This window comes from Nothoprocta perdicaria, unplaced genomic scaffold, assembly GCF_003342845.1.
Source record: "Nothoprocta perdicaria isolate Ctin4 unplaced genomic scaffold, notPer1 scaffold_223, whole genome shotgun sequence".
NCBI lineage: Eukaryota > Metazoa > Chordata > Aves > Tinamiformes > Tinamidae > Nothoprocta > Nothoprocta perdicaria.
The window spans coordinates 1,051,578-1,065,801 of record NW_020455431.1 but is presented as its reverse complement, the minus strand read 5'-3'; the positions used below and the strand labels follow the sequence as shown (position 1 = coordinate 1,065,801).

Sequence of the window (14,224 nt, the reverse complement as noted above, 5' to 3'; positions counted from 1 at the left end):
CATCTTTGTCATACAGAGCTCCAACTGCYTTATTGACATTAACGGTCCTTAACGAGACCATTATCTGTTTATTACCATCATGGGRTGATGGAATTAGACTCCATCTACGCATTGATCCACGAATTGATCCGTTTTTGAAGCATAATGGGCACATTACACGTCCGAAACACAAACAGAGGTGTCGTAGCCCAAATTCATCACCAGGGAGAACAGAATTTTCGCACGAAAGAGGAGAAATCAGGGCGCTAAGCAGGGCTGACGCAGCGGCGGGCAGGGTAGAGCTGCCGCCATGTCGGCTCCCCGGCGGGGAGGGCGGCGCGGCCGCCATGGCGGCGCGGAGGGCGGGCCGCGGGCGGGCGCGAGTCTCGCGAGAGGCCGAGGAGGCCGCGGCCGGCGCCTCCCCTGCCCGTCCCCGTGCCGGTGCCGGCGAGCGAGGCCTGCGGGCGCCGCGCGGGCCGCGCCGCGCCGGGCCGGGCAGCAGCGAGCCGAACTGAAGCGGGCGGCGGTCTCGGCGAGAGGGGCCGCCATGCCGGGCGGGCGGGTGTGCGCCGCCTGCGGCTGCTCGGACATCGAGGTGGACGCGGCGCGCGGCGACGCCGTGTGCACGGGCTGCGGCTCCGTGCTCGAGGACAACATCATCGTCTCCGAGGTGCAGTTCGTGGAGAACAGCGGCGGCGGCTCCTCCGCCGTGGGGCAGTTCGTGTCGCTGGACGGTGAGCGCGGGCGGGCCGCGCGTGGGGGCTGCGGGGCCGGCGCACGGGGGGACATGGGGACACGGACAGGGCCCCGCTGGGGTGCGGAGCAGGGAGCTGCAGGAGCCTGGGCGAGCGGGGAGGCTCCTGGGGATGGACTGGGGGCCTGAAGGCCCTGTGTGGGGGGCAGGTGCYGTGGTAGGAGCTGCAGACCCAAGGATGGGGCGCGGGGGAGAGGGAGCTGTGGGGAGGAACAACCACTCTGAGGTGCTGGGGGATAGAAACTGGTTATGGGGAAAGAGGCGGTTGTGTGTGCAGGGAAAGGGTGCTGTGCATGGGGGATGAGGGYGGGGATGGTGTGGGAAGGCCAGGATGTTTGGGGAAGGAGGCTGTGCAAGACGGGGAGATGCTCCGTGGTGGGAATGAGCGCGTGAGGGGCTGGGGCTCCGTGTGGGGCCTCGCTGCCTGGGAGGGGGTCGGGGCTGTGTGTGGAAGGGGGCTGGGGGACAAGGATGTGGTGGGAAGATGCATGTCAAGACAAGGATAAAGAGGATGGGCAATAAGGAAAAAGACACCCAGGTAWGAAGCCTAGGCATGAGCCTTCTGAAGGAGCTTGCCAGTAGAACAAGTAGGACCGAAGGACCAAGCAGTTTTGGGGGGACGRGACACCGATGCTTATTGGGGCTGGGGAGACCAGGTTACCCTCCGTGATGCTGCCCGGTGCTGTGCTCGCCYGCCCGCCAATGCAGGGCAGCGCTGCCTTTGCTTTCATCTATTGCTTACGAGTGACTGCTGCATCCTTGGCCCTCTCCCGTGGTGATGTGGGGAATGCTTCTGCAAGGGCCTCTACTGCTGCTTATTTTTCCCCTCACACCCAAGCAGCGCTATGCAGGGCAGGTGGWTTGCAAGCTAGAGCTCCCTTTGGGGATGCATTTACCCTGCAAAGTTGTATTGGAATGAAGTGAGGAACTGCAGCGTGCTCAGATTGTGCTTCTCCAGCAGGATGAATTGCACAGTAATTTCTTGAAGTTTCTTTATCTGTTTTTGGATAAATGGGACTTTATCCGTTTTGTACAAGCCTTGAGGTGCAGCTATTGAGTCCTTGTTTGCCATGGATTCTCTGTAATTCCTTGTTCTTGTGTAATTGGTTACTTACCGTGTATTACTCTGGAAGATAGCTTTTGCACCCTTGAAGGCAGATAAGCACCGTGAGGGTAGGTGGGTGTGTGGAAGTGAAGATATGATTGTAGGCAGCACCTATTGCCATTCGTACACGGGCTTTATCTGACTGGCATAAGACAGGGCTGCCAGTGCTGTTCACATTGTGCCATAATGAGTCCCTGTGTACATTAATGAATGTATGTGTGTGTGCTGCAGAGAATTGCCTGTGGAAATGGTACAACAGGACTTTCAAAAACATTGTTGCTTGTACATTTGCTAACTTATTGGAAGGATGAGTGAAAACCCTATTTCATGCATTGAATATTAAGCAAAATGTAGCATGGGTGATTTATATTGGTATAATTCTTCATGTTCCAAACAGCTTTTTCTTTTTCTGTTGTATACTGAATCATTTTTTGCCTCATTTAATTTAAGRTAATCTGAAAAGATGGTTTCTTTCTAGAATAAAAGCGTCTTCATGGTATATACTTGTCTCTTATGCTTATATGGCACTAATTTATGGCTTCGTAGAGGGGCAGAGTAGGAGAAGTCCTTTCCCATATAAGCAGGACAGGGTTTGTGTCTGAATRTTGTGCTGGCTGGAGACTTTCCAAAGGAATGTGTATTTCCTTCAATCAGAAAGCACACATTTGCTGAAAGCAATGTTTTCAGGTCACGTGTAGCTTTCAGTGAATCTTTTGGTTGAATGTGAGCAGGTTTCTATTAAAGTTACCTGTCTTGAACACCTTTGCCCCTTTTCCTGTCACCTGCAGGCTGTTTCGGCCCGTGGCTCCGAGAGATCCCCCGTATGCGGATTGCCTTGGGCTAAGGCTCTCGGCAGGGCTGAGCCTGGTGCTCGAGGCAGCCCTGGCTGTGTGGAGAGTCCCTGTGTCCATGTGCAGGCCCCGGGGTGCTCTCTCTCGACACCCCCTCTCTCAGGCAGTCGGGGAGGGGGTCTTGGAAAAGGCTGTTTAGGTTTTGCAGGGTGTGAAGGGTCGTCTGGCTGGGAACTGAGAAGCCCTGACGTGAATGGGGCTTTTTGTGTCTGAGGAGTGCAGATTTCCTGGTTGTACAACAAACCTTGCAAGATCCTACTAAGGATCTTGGAGGAGACTAAAAGTCTCCTACTCTGGAGGTTTTCAAAACCCGCCTGGATGCCACCCTKTGYCACATGCTSTRGGTGTSCCTGCTTGAGCAGGAAGGTTGGACTAGATGATCTSYAGAGGTCCCTTCCAACCTTAAATATTCTGTGAATCTGTGAATCCCCCCAAACTCTTGCAGTTTCCGTCTGTGCTGTCTGATGACTACAGAGTGGGTGAATGGTGCAGTAGGGAGGCTTGTACACTAAGTTAGTTGGGGAAATAAATACTRGAGAGGGACCTCTTGCTGTTAGTGTCTGGGTTGCTACCCAGCACRTGGGATTCCCCATCCCTATGGGAACTGGGATCATTCCTCTCCAGCAGACAAGGGATGGGGTCTCTGGGCTGAGTGGTGTCACCCAGAAAAGATACTTAGCTTGATTGGATAACTCCTTAAAAACCTTTAGGCCAATGATCATTCTCAATGCAAAGAAAGGGGAAGGTTAGAAGTTAATCAAGAAAAGACTATGACAGCACTAGTCTACAGTGCTGACTGCAACTAARTACTGTGTACAGTTCTCATCTATTCTTCCAGAGATGTCTCTTGAGAGACATCYTCTCCAGAGAGGAAACAAGAGACATCATCTGGAGATGATCAAGAGGAGGACTTCTTTGAGAGCTTCTCAGTGATGAGTGGCTAAATAGACTCAACTGATTCAGGTGGACAAAAGGATAATTGACTGGGGATGTGGTAGAGGTCTGTAAAATCTTGACTATTGTGGCAAGAATGAGCARTTTGTTCAGTACCTCATAATGCCAAGTCTAGAAAGGGCTAGCAAAGCTGACAGCTAGATTGCTTTAAAGCTTGCAGGAGCAAAAGAAGGTATTTTTTTCAGAACACTTTTAAAAAGTTTGAATCCTAAGTTGGGAATGTTAAAAGTTTGCAGGTTCAAAAATGATTAGACGATCTTGTGGCTCCATAGAGGAAGACTGTGCTCTTCAGAGAGCTACAGAGATGCCTTTCAGAGTTCTGGCAGTTCTTTTCAAACCTGTCCAAGAATCTGAAGACCGAAGTCCTGTAGTGTTAATACCTGTTTCTTGCACCTTGTGTTTTGGCGAGTGATGAGTGTGAAATTCCCCGATGTTGACAGTAGTGTGTTCTCTCTTGAAGAAGCTTGGTTAAAACTGTTGATCTACTGATTTCTTATAAAGAGATCAACAATCAGTAGTAGAAATACACATTACTGTGAGCAAGTCTTCAATAAGGTGTCCAGAAATACAGAATACAACACAAAGTTTTATATAGAGGAAGGTTTTATTAAGTTGCTTGTGCAGGACTTGGTAATGTGGCTGTGAAATCTTCCCTGATGGTATTTGATGGATATAARGTGGGCTGGTGTGTTTATATAAATGAGCAAATGGAGAATGAGGCCATATAGTCCWACCTGGAAGCCCTTTGGAGGTGCAAGTCCTAGTTGTCTCAGCATAACAACAGCCACTGCCCTGATGGGAATGGTGAAGATTATTGTGGGTGAGCCTAATCCCACGGTTGTTGCTGGTGTCTTTGTACGTCCGGGAGTGAGAGATGGTCTCCTTTGAGGCACCCATCACCTGCTGATCATGAGCTGGTGATGAAACCCCTCAGGAGGAAGAGATTCCCACCTTGTGCCCTGGAAGGGGACTACTGYGCATCTTTCCTTTGAGCTCCTAGTAGGAAAGTTCTTGTGGAGCTTGAGGTATCAAGCTTTGATGAAGAGATCAAAGCAAAGGCTTTGATAGGCCCCRTACTGATCCAGTTAATTGTAGTCCTTAATTCTGTTGCAGATGGTCAGAACTAGGTAAGAATTTAGCCTCAACACTTAAGTCTGGACATGATATTTTCTTGAAGCTTGTCAAGGCCCTGAGTAAGAGTTTTACTCAAGGTTTTTTTCTTTAAGCTTGGCTAGTTTAACTCTGGAGAAGTGTGCAGATACTGTTGGATAAGGATTGTCAAGCACACTTGAGGTCCAAATAACTGTTACCTGCAGAGGAAACTTTTGAGGAATGTGCTTTGCCCACGTGAACCTATTTTTGAAGAATAACTATCCACCTTACAACTGATGGTTAGTTCACACTTTATCAAACTGAGAGGTTGCTCTTTGTGGCTTCTTGCCAAATTCAGGTTGCTTATTCTCTTTATCAGAATAAATGTAGTCTGTTTTTTCTCTTCATGCCTAAGTTCACAACAGGCTCTTTACAGCCCTAACATTTGGACGTATCTCAGCAGTGAAATACTGCATTAGAAGGTCAGGCTGGGCTGTGTCTCTCCTTCATTACACTCTAGTTGCACTGAGAGAAGGGACCTCACTGCATCCCTGTATGGTCTGCACAGGGTTTTTAACTGCTCCTCCTGCAGAAGGGCAGCTTGTGTGCTGCATGCTGCTTTTGGAAAGAGAGAAATCTTTGCTCACTCTTGTCCTATGCCTTGATGGGAGTCCCCTAGGCTTGTGGTGGAGCTTGTGAGAACTATTTCCACGGGTATGTCCCCTGAGGTTGAAAAGTAAGTGTGAAACTGAAGAGTGAGCATCAAGCTCAAGGTGATGCAGACTTTGATGGTCCAGAGTGCTCCTCAGGGTTTGGTTTCATGAAGCTGAGAAGGGGGAATCTAGGGCTTCTACCCAGTACTGATGGAAGCAGAGAACGGTCTCCTCTGGGAAGGCAGACTTGCCAGCAGTCTGCTGGCAAACTGAAAAACTAACTGAGAAAATAATAAAGCAAGGGAAAGTGGCACTGCAAGGCATGCTGAGCTTGTGTGTTCCTGGGATCCTTCTTTAGTTTCYGAGATAGTCTTCAAATGCTTGATAGTTAATTGAGAGGAATGGTGTCTGGAGAAGCTTCTTTAGGAGCAAACCATAGGGTGGTCTGGATAACTTGCCTCTTAATGAACTCTGTGTGCAGGAAGAAGAACGATCTCTTTCTCAAGGGCCTGGAGTCTCCTGCCCGGCCAGGGGCCTTATCTGGCCCCAGCCCATGGGTGACAGCCCTGCCCTGCCCTGTTCCTGCGGAGGTGCCCGATGTCCAGGCCTGGGGCTGCCCCCAGCTGCCCTGCTCCGTGGGGGAYGGGTCCTGCCTTGGGGACCCCCATGGCCCCTCCAGAGCCCAAGGCCTGCGTGGCACCCTGCCCTACTCAGCTCAAGAGAGGGTTGCTGGAAGGTTTGCAGTGGCATCTCTAGTGAAAATTTAAATCAGAATTACTCTGCAGAAGCTTTTAACTAGGAGCCAGTCTGTAAAATAGGGAGAAGCGTAACAAGAAAAAACCTCCGTAATCTGACAGAGGTGGAGTGTACACCAAGAGTCCTGTTAGTTGCCTTTCAGAAACATCATGAAGTTTTCTGAAACCTTCATAAGGGACTGCCAAAGAAAGGGAACTAAATAGCAGGGAAAGAAGTAATGCACATAATGGGGAGGAAGATTTTTTTTTTTTTTTTGTCTGCATGAGACTGCATATAGAGAGATAATGCTAAGGGTGATRGCCCTCCAGAAGTCCAATGTCAACCAGGCTGAGATAGCAGCAGTCAGGGAGGATCCCTAATGTATGTTGAGGTGATGATCTTGTCTTTCCTTCTCTACTAGACTTGATTGAAAGAGTTAAGTAGTTATATGAAGAAAACTGTAGCGCTCAGTTACTGATGGCTGTCATAAAAATGTCCCTGGTGGGTAAGCAGAGGTGGTTGGGCTCCCAGGTTGTTACTCTGATCCTCTATTTTCCTACTAGAGTGAAATGTGTTTAGATGGTCACTGTGATGACAGAACTGTGGGATGGAGAAGACAAGTTGGTGGAACGGGGGCCATTTGTCAGCTCCAGGCCTGCAGGATTTGTCATCGTCTGATGTGTGTTGTGGAAAGCTTCAGTAGGGGGATTTATGGAGTGGCTGCCAAAGTGGATTTCTTACCTTATGGAACTTTCCTGTGTCTGAGATCTGTGCGAATGCTCGTCACCAGTGCATCTATATGGGAYTGAACAGGCCGAGTGGCTTAAATTAGTATTAAATTAGCCTTTAATGAGGAAAAATACATTTTTATTTTGTGGCTTTCAATAAAAATATGTAATACACTAAATTACAAATGTGTGTTTTCTCTAAATGTCGGCTTGTCAGTTCTCACTTAAACTATGCAGTCGTTAGTGTATATAGGAGGAGATATAGCAATGCATGAGCCTTTCAATGTGCTCCTGATGAGTAGCCCGGGCCATTTGAGGGGGATAACTCTTCCACGGACAGTCACAGAAGCAGAGGGCTGCAAGGGAGGGACGCTGAGGATGTCACTGCAGTTTAAGCACTGCTGTGTGCTCAGGTGAACCTGGACTTGTGGCCCTTGTGCGGTGTGTGCACATAAAGACTCTCCAAGTGTTCAGGAGATCTCCAGGTGCTGAAGTGAATCTACTGGACAAGTTGTTGCTTGGGTAAAGTGATTTGCTGCCTCTGGTTTGTAGGAAGAAATGAGACTTGGGAGCTGGGACCTCTCAGGTTCAGGTGAACCTGCYGCGGCTCCCGGTGTGAGGGGCTGCCCAGCATTTGTTAGTGGCCTGTTTMAAATGTCTGGGCACTCTGGTGTATCAAGGGAAGCTTCCTTGCAGTTACAATGGACTTGCAACAAAAAAGAAAATTTAAGCCATTTACTGCAGTGCACGGAGTGACTTGTGTGATAAATGCCAAAGGGACACTCTAAATTTGCCAAGGGCATTGCAATGTAGCATAGCCTTTAATTAAACTGCAGTACGTTCCACTTCTCAAGTGTGCTTATGGAAGCTCCTTGTCAAATTTCACTTTCTAGTTTATCTTTGGGAACTTGTTTACTTTTATATTGTTGCATCTCGGGGTGTGAGAGTGCATTGATTTCAAATGCAGAACTTTATTGGGGTTTGACTTGTTCACGGTATTGCAGTCGTGGTGTTTGAAATTTCTGTTCAATTTGTGTTCATTTRTGTTGCTGAAACAGAGGATCATGATAATGACATCAAAGTTGTCCTCACCTGTTGTCCAGCTCTCTAGAGATGAGACTGATTTGTGGTTAAGTTAAAATTATACTGTGTTGTAATTAAGTTGTAAAAGAGAAACGAGTTCTGCACGTTTATTTATAGATCTTTGGGATTTGTAGATCTTTGGGAAAATTCTGAAGAATGCCTAACACTTTTAAAACTTTTTGTTAGGTTTTCGCTTTTCTGAGTACAAAACAAATCCATATTTATCTTGTCTTGGGGAGGAAGAGAGGAAACTCATCTATTTCATGCAAAAAAACTACTATCCCCTATTTATTTTGGGGAGATGCACTAGATTTCCCTTTGCTTTCTGCTTGCCTTCTGATCTCCTCAAGGTGGCAATCTTGCCTCGGAGTTGAGTTGTGTTTTTCTCCTGGCACTGCAGGACTCCTATGCTCTTCTTGGGACCGCTACAGTTCCTTGCCTGAAGTACTGCAGATTATCCAGCTGTCAATTGGGGAAGTGCTGAATTTTGTGTGTAACCTTGGACACATGGGTTTTCAGACTGTGCAGTTTTGAACTCAGGGTAGTGGGCATGGCAGTATATTAATCTCCTTGACTGGTAAGATAAGCTTATAGATAGTCAACTACAGTGGAATTGTCTAAAACTTTTTTTTCTACATAATTTGTTCAGTCTTAGCATTTTATCTGGCTATGGTGTGCACATATCTGTTCCCTTATGTGCAAAATTGGCTGGCAGGAGAAGATATGCACTCTTTCAGTTATAGATTTTGTTTTGTATGTTCCAAAAACATTTAATTGTATGTGTATATTTTTGCTGYTGTAGGAATGAAGTACATGTGACACTGACCTGCTCTGCTTCTTGGCATTTACGGTATAATTTAAATAGGAATCTTACTAAACTTTTTGGATTAGATGGCCAAGTTTACTTTGGTTATAAAACAGTTATTTTCCTGCAGTCTGCATTCTTTACAGCTTTTATAGTGGATCTGTAAATGTTTTAACTTCTAAATTGAAGCTTTTCATCCTATATTTCCCTGGAGAAAGGACTGGAGTTTTCCAGTTTTATTTTGCAGGGAGGGATGCTGATGGTGCTGCTCCTCTCAAATGCAGATACAACTAGAACTGCAGTGTAGGTGAAGTTTCATGCCCCATCTTTACATGTTCCTTGGTTCAGAGGAAAACAAAATCCATAAGGTGCACTGCTATTCCCACTACCCATCTTCCGTTAGTTGCTTTTCTGCATTAGCCCCAGACTTCTGACTTTATTTGCTGCTTTTACTGCACATTCTTATTCAAGATGTAGAGTCTTTCCTGTTAACATGCTGAGAAACAGGTGCATCAAATCTGATAGAATTTGCCTCTGAGATAGATCTGCTAGTGTCTGCTACCAACTGCATATCTCAGAAATGAATTTTATGCCTAACATAACATTACGCCTAGTATAACTTAGTATCTATCATGTGATACCTTCACGTCTAATAAAAAAAMCAATTCTTCACATCTGATTTAAAAATAATCTTTCAATAAGCAAAAAACCCTGAAATCTCAGCCTGTTCTTTTTATTTTATCACGATTTCATCTTCTGAGTAAGCTAAACTCTTTTGTGGAAGGCGTTATATCGTTTTGATAAGCTTGTTAGTGAGAGAGGAACTTGTGAACGAGTCATGTGGCTGTTTTGTGGCAAGGGTCCGATAGGGTTCAGGGTGCTGGTGTAGCAGGAGGTAGGGTTGGTACCGCGGTGGGCCTGGGGGTGGCTGGTCACCTCATGGTGGCTCTGTGAACGTGAGGCCGCGGCCTGCGGCGAGCACTGCCGCCCGGGCCTGCCCGSCTCCGGCTGCTGGAAGCTCCGTGGGCGCTTCAGGGCCGGGTCTCCTGCTGTACGTTAGGGAACTGAGGTAGCCTGTGGTAAAGCAAACCTTAAAAGGGAAAAAAATGGAAGGGTGGGACAAAGCGTTTCTAAAATCAGGTCTTCTAMTGAAGAAGATAGGGAGTATAAGATTGGTATATGAAGAAGAAGATGGTACAAGCTGAAACACAGGAAATTCCATCTGCATGTGAGGAAGAACTTCTTCCCTGTGAGGGTGCCCGAGCCCTGGCACAGGCTGCCCAGGGAGGCTGTGGAGTCTCCTTCTCTGGAGATCTTCCCAACCCGCCTGGATGCCGCTCCGTGCTCTGAGTGTCCCTGCTGGAGCAGGGGGTTGGACTGGRTRATCTCTAGAGGTCCCTTCCAACCTCAACCGCTTTGTGATTCTGTGAGAAGATGTATATAAGACTCTACTACCACTGTGTGTGTTTTATATATATGGAGAGTGAACGGAGACACAGGAACTTCAGAGAAACTGTAAGCCTGATAGCGAACAAGAGGTTATTTTTCTTACTCTGAAGAGCAGACTACTGAAATCAAGCAGAAGTCCAATTACTAACAAATTACTTGTTTTCAATCCTCTACAATTTAGTTTCTTGGTCTCAATGGCTGCTAAGCTGGTAGATTCTGATACCCTGCTCGAGGTAGTCTGATTATTGTTATTATTATTATTATTTTTTTAAAAATCCTTCTGCTTTAGTGAGAGGCTATTCCTGTCCTTAGCAGTAGAATTCCCTGTTCTGCCTCATTCATTGCCCGAGTAGCTCCACTGACTCCCAGAGGGCTCCCTGCATTCAGGCTGCTCAGCGCTGCCACTGGTGCATGGACCAGCCTCTCATTTATACTCATTTACAACTCTAATTTAGTCTCTAACCTTCCAAGATATAAACATAGCAGTCCCAGACTTGCAGTTTTTGTAGCCTAAGCTGCAGTGTGTGCCTAATGTTAAACTCRAGTTATTTTGCAGTGTGTGTTACTTATGTATGAGGCAACAGTCATCACTGAATGGTAACCGTGTGTTATGCTCTGCAATGCCAATAATTAGCTATTAAAATTTGGTATTGAATATTCTCCAGACTGGAGAAATAAAAAAATAAAATAAAAATAAAAAAAAAAAAAAGGCAACCAAGCTATTGTTTCCTCCTTTACTTCGAGGAGGATTTTACAATATTGATTTTAATGTTTGGCTCAAAGTAAGAGGTGCCACACTGCTGTGCTTTGAAGCTGACAGTGGGAGAGTTGTGGTGCCAAGTATTTTCCATGGCATTCCAAAGAGGAATGAAACCCCATGGGGTTTGTACATGGTGTTTTAAGGCCCTCAAGCAGCTCACTTGCCCTTAATGTAATTTGGCATGTTGTAAATTGTGCAGACACCGAGTAGAGCGGCGCAGTAAGGTTTCCTTTGATGTTTAAATTCAGTTATTGCCTTTGACATGTCTGTCTCTCTCTCCTCATAGGTGCAGGCAAAACACCAACTTTAGGAGGAGGATTCCATGCCAACCTGGGAAAGGAGTCACGAGCACAAACTCTGCAGAATGGTACTGGTTTAACACTTTAAACTTGTTGATGTGACTTTTTWAATTTTATTTTTAATACAATTGATTGCAATTAATTTTTAGTTTTGAATGTGACCTCAGATCCTTGGCAGGCCACTCATTGGTGAGTGGACAGGTCTGCCTCGTGCTGATTTTTAGCTTGTGCTCTCATTTGGTTGTTACACCTGATTTATGAGGTCAGATCGCTGGCTGACAAGGGGTAATGGCAGCTGACAGTAATATCATAGTGGGAAAGGGCTTTTCAAGGTTGAGGTGCCTATTTCACCTTTTTAATTATCTGGTAACTTACTGTRGCTTTTTATTTTATAATTTTTCAGGATCCGTGTAGGACTTTACTTATGTTTATTTTCAGGTATAAGTGTCCAAATGCTTTATTTGTATGCTGCACAGTAGGAAGAAAATGCATACATTTATGCACACCTCATAGTAATTCCATGCTTACTAATCAGTAGCTGAACAGAGAGAAAAGAATGGAAAAAAAGACCCTRGTGTCCAGAGAATTTTTAAATAAATGTTTTGATTATATACATTTTAGCTGAGATCTGCAAATGCGCACTCTTAAAACCACCTTAATTTATTCACTTTAATTCCAGATACAGAGTGGTCTTCCAGTTTCAACTGCTATTACTCATATCAATGGGCAGGGGATGTCACTTTTTAGTTGATTAATACTCCCGTTTCATGACTTTTGGACATGACAGCTGATGGACTGTCATGTCAAAGACTGAAAAGCTGCCATGTAGTTAACCAAGGGATGCAGATAGGTTTTCCTGATACAGTGTTTATTTTTTAAATAAATGAATTTCCCTCAATTAGTCTTTCATGTGCACCTTGAGAACAGAAAATCTTGGCTGACATTATGCCTGGAAAACTGTAGGACAAGATTGATTTGTGTAATTGAAATATAGGCAGATTGCTTTACTGAGCTGTATTCAGCTGATTTATATACAGATTGCTTAATTTGGCTGTTTGTGCTGAATAGTATCATTTCCTGCTTGTTTGGCAGAGTAAAGCTCACACTTTATGCGAGCAAGTATCAGTGCTTGCCTCAAATCACTGTCTTAGGAGTTCTGAAAATGCCTGTATAAACTCTTARCAGTAAAAGCAGTTGGGTAAAACTCTGAGATTGCCTTTTATAATTGATGGTGGTTGTAATTGCGTGAAAGTACTTAATTCCAAACTTAATTTTGTGCAGGCATTTTAAAAGTAAATCGGCTTATTGCACCTAAGGACCATTCAATTCCTTGTCTTTAGTTGTAGAAAAGTAAWGTGAGGGGACAAAATACTGTCCTTTTGCTTTAGGAGTGCTGGAATCCTTTGAAATTCCATCTCGTTGTCCTGACCTGTAACTACAACTAAGCACAGYTTAGGTGTGCCTGAATCTAAACATGGCTTCTTTCTTGTATGAATAAGGGAACTATATCTGAGCATCCTCTGTCCCAAGAGGTTTTGTGCATACTGGCTTTCTGAGGACCTCCTAACCATGTACAATAATCTTTACAAGTGTATTAGTGTTGTAGAAAAGAGATTATAGTTGCTTAAGTTGAAAATTTCTCTCAAAGTAGTTTTAAAATGGGGAAAATATATATATTTTCTTTTTAGCTACACCTGTCGGAAGCTCTTTGCAGTTTTTCTTCTCTCTTTTGTGGTTATCCCGTATRTAAAGGACTTGGTCTGTGATTTCTGCAGCTACCAGGTGTTTGTCACCCTGCCCATTCGTCTTGGAGCAACTCAGCAACGTTCTGCTGCAGTCCGACAGCAGCTCCTGTTTCAGGTAGTGCAACTGGTGTTTGAGAGGCCCTTCTTTCTGCCACTGGATAATGAGCTCATTGTCTGCTGCATTTAATCACATTTTGAGCTTAACATGGTTCTTAATTGCAAATTGAGCTGTGGCAGTGAAATTGTAAAATCTTGCTTGGTCACTGTGTGCCCGTGAGCGTAGCTTTTTACWATTATTTTGAGGTTATGTTAATACTCATCTCATTTGAATGCGAGCTAAAGGAACCTACTGTTCCTACTAAAGGAACCTCTTAAAGGAAAAGGATGGGGTTTATTAAACAAAACTGAAGAGCACTGGTAGTGGACCAGTGGGTTGTTGTCCTTGGGATGCCATCTGATCAGAAAAAATGCCACACTTTTTATTTTATCATTGCTTTATTTTCAGGTTCTGTTACACTTGCATTTCCAAATTATCCAGTTGAAAATGGGTGGGAATGCTGTTGTGATTCCYGTGAGGCACAAGCTGTGGGTATGTTTTGGAGGGGCTTTAGGAGATCAGCTTCCTGCAGCTGCTCTCGGGGCCGGGCTGCGTGTTGCCCTCCCTCTGCAGCGCAGGCCCTGCTTGCATCCAGCCGCAGGGAAGGAGCGGAGCCCGTGGGAGGCCTGATGGAGCCAGGACTCTTCCGGGGGTTGTCTGCAGCGCTGGGGAGCGCCGAGAGCGCCCGTGTGTGTGGTCCGAGCGCGCTGGCAGCGCTCACAGAATCACAGCGCCCTGCGCCGCTGCCAGCAACCTGCAGGCTCAACAGCGCCCGGGGAAGAGTCCAGCAGCAGAGCAGGGCTCTCGAGAAGCAAACAACAACCCCCCCCTGCCTTCCCTCGCTCCCTCAAACAACAACCTCCCCCTGCCTTCCCTTGCTCCCCTGTGTAGTTTGGCCCGCATCCTCCTCTGCTGCATTGTCTGCCTTTTCAGCCGGGGTGAAAAGGAAGTGATTTGGCCCCGCTGTGTCTGGCGTCATCACTTAGTGCAGCATCTGGGTTGGCTGCATTCGTGAGGCGGCTGCTTTTTGAGGCTTGCAGTTAAGGGGTGTTTTGAATGAGATGAAAGTTTTTCGTTAGAATACCGAAAAGTAGCAATTTACAACTCAGTCTTTTCTTCCTTTTCTAAGTGGAGA

The 14,224-nt window shown here is 46.0% G+C and overlaps 1 protein-coding gene across 1 annotated transcript in view; it reads left to right on the top strand.

Moving 5' to 3' along the window:
• Positions 1 to 526: 526 nt before the first annotated feature.
• BRF1 (BRF1, RNA polymerase III transcription initiation factor subunit) overlaps positions 527 to 14,224 on the top strand; it is a 162,416-nt gene continuing 148,718 nt past the window's right edge. Inside the window, exons 1-2 of the mRNA XM_026039205.1 lie at positions 527 to 713; positions 11,235 to 11,315. Coding sequence (XP_025894990.1) covers positions 527 to 713; positions 11,235 to 11,315 — 268 coding nt within the window. The remainder of the gene's footprint in view (positions 714 to 11,234; positions 11,316 to 14,224) is intronic.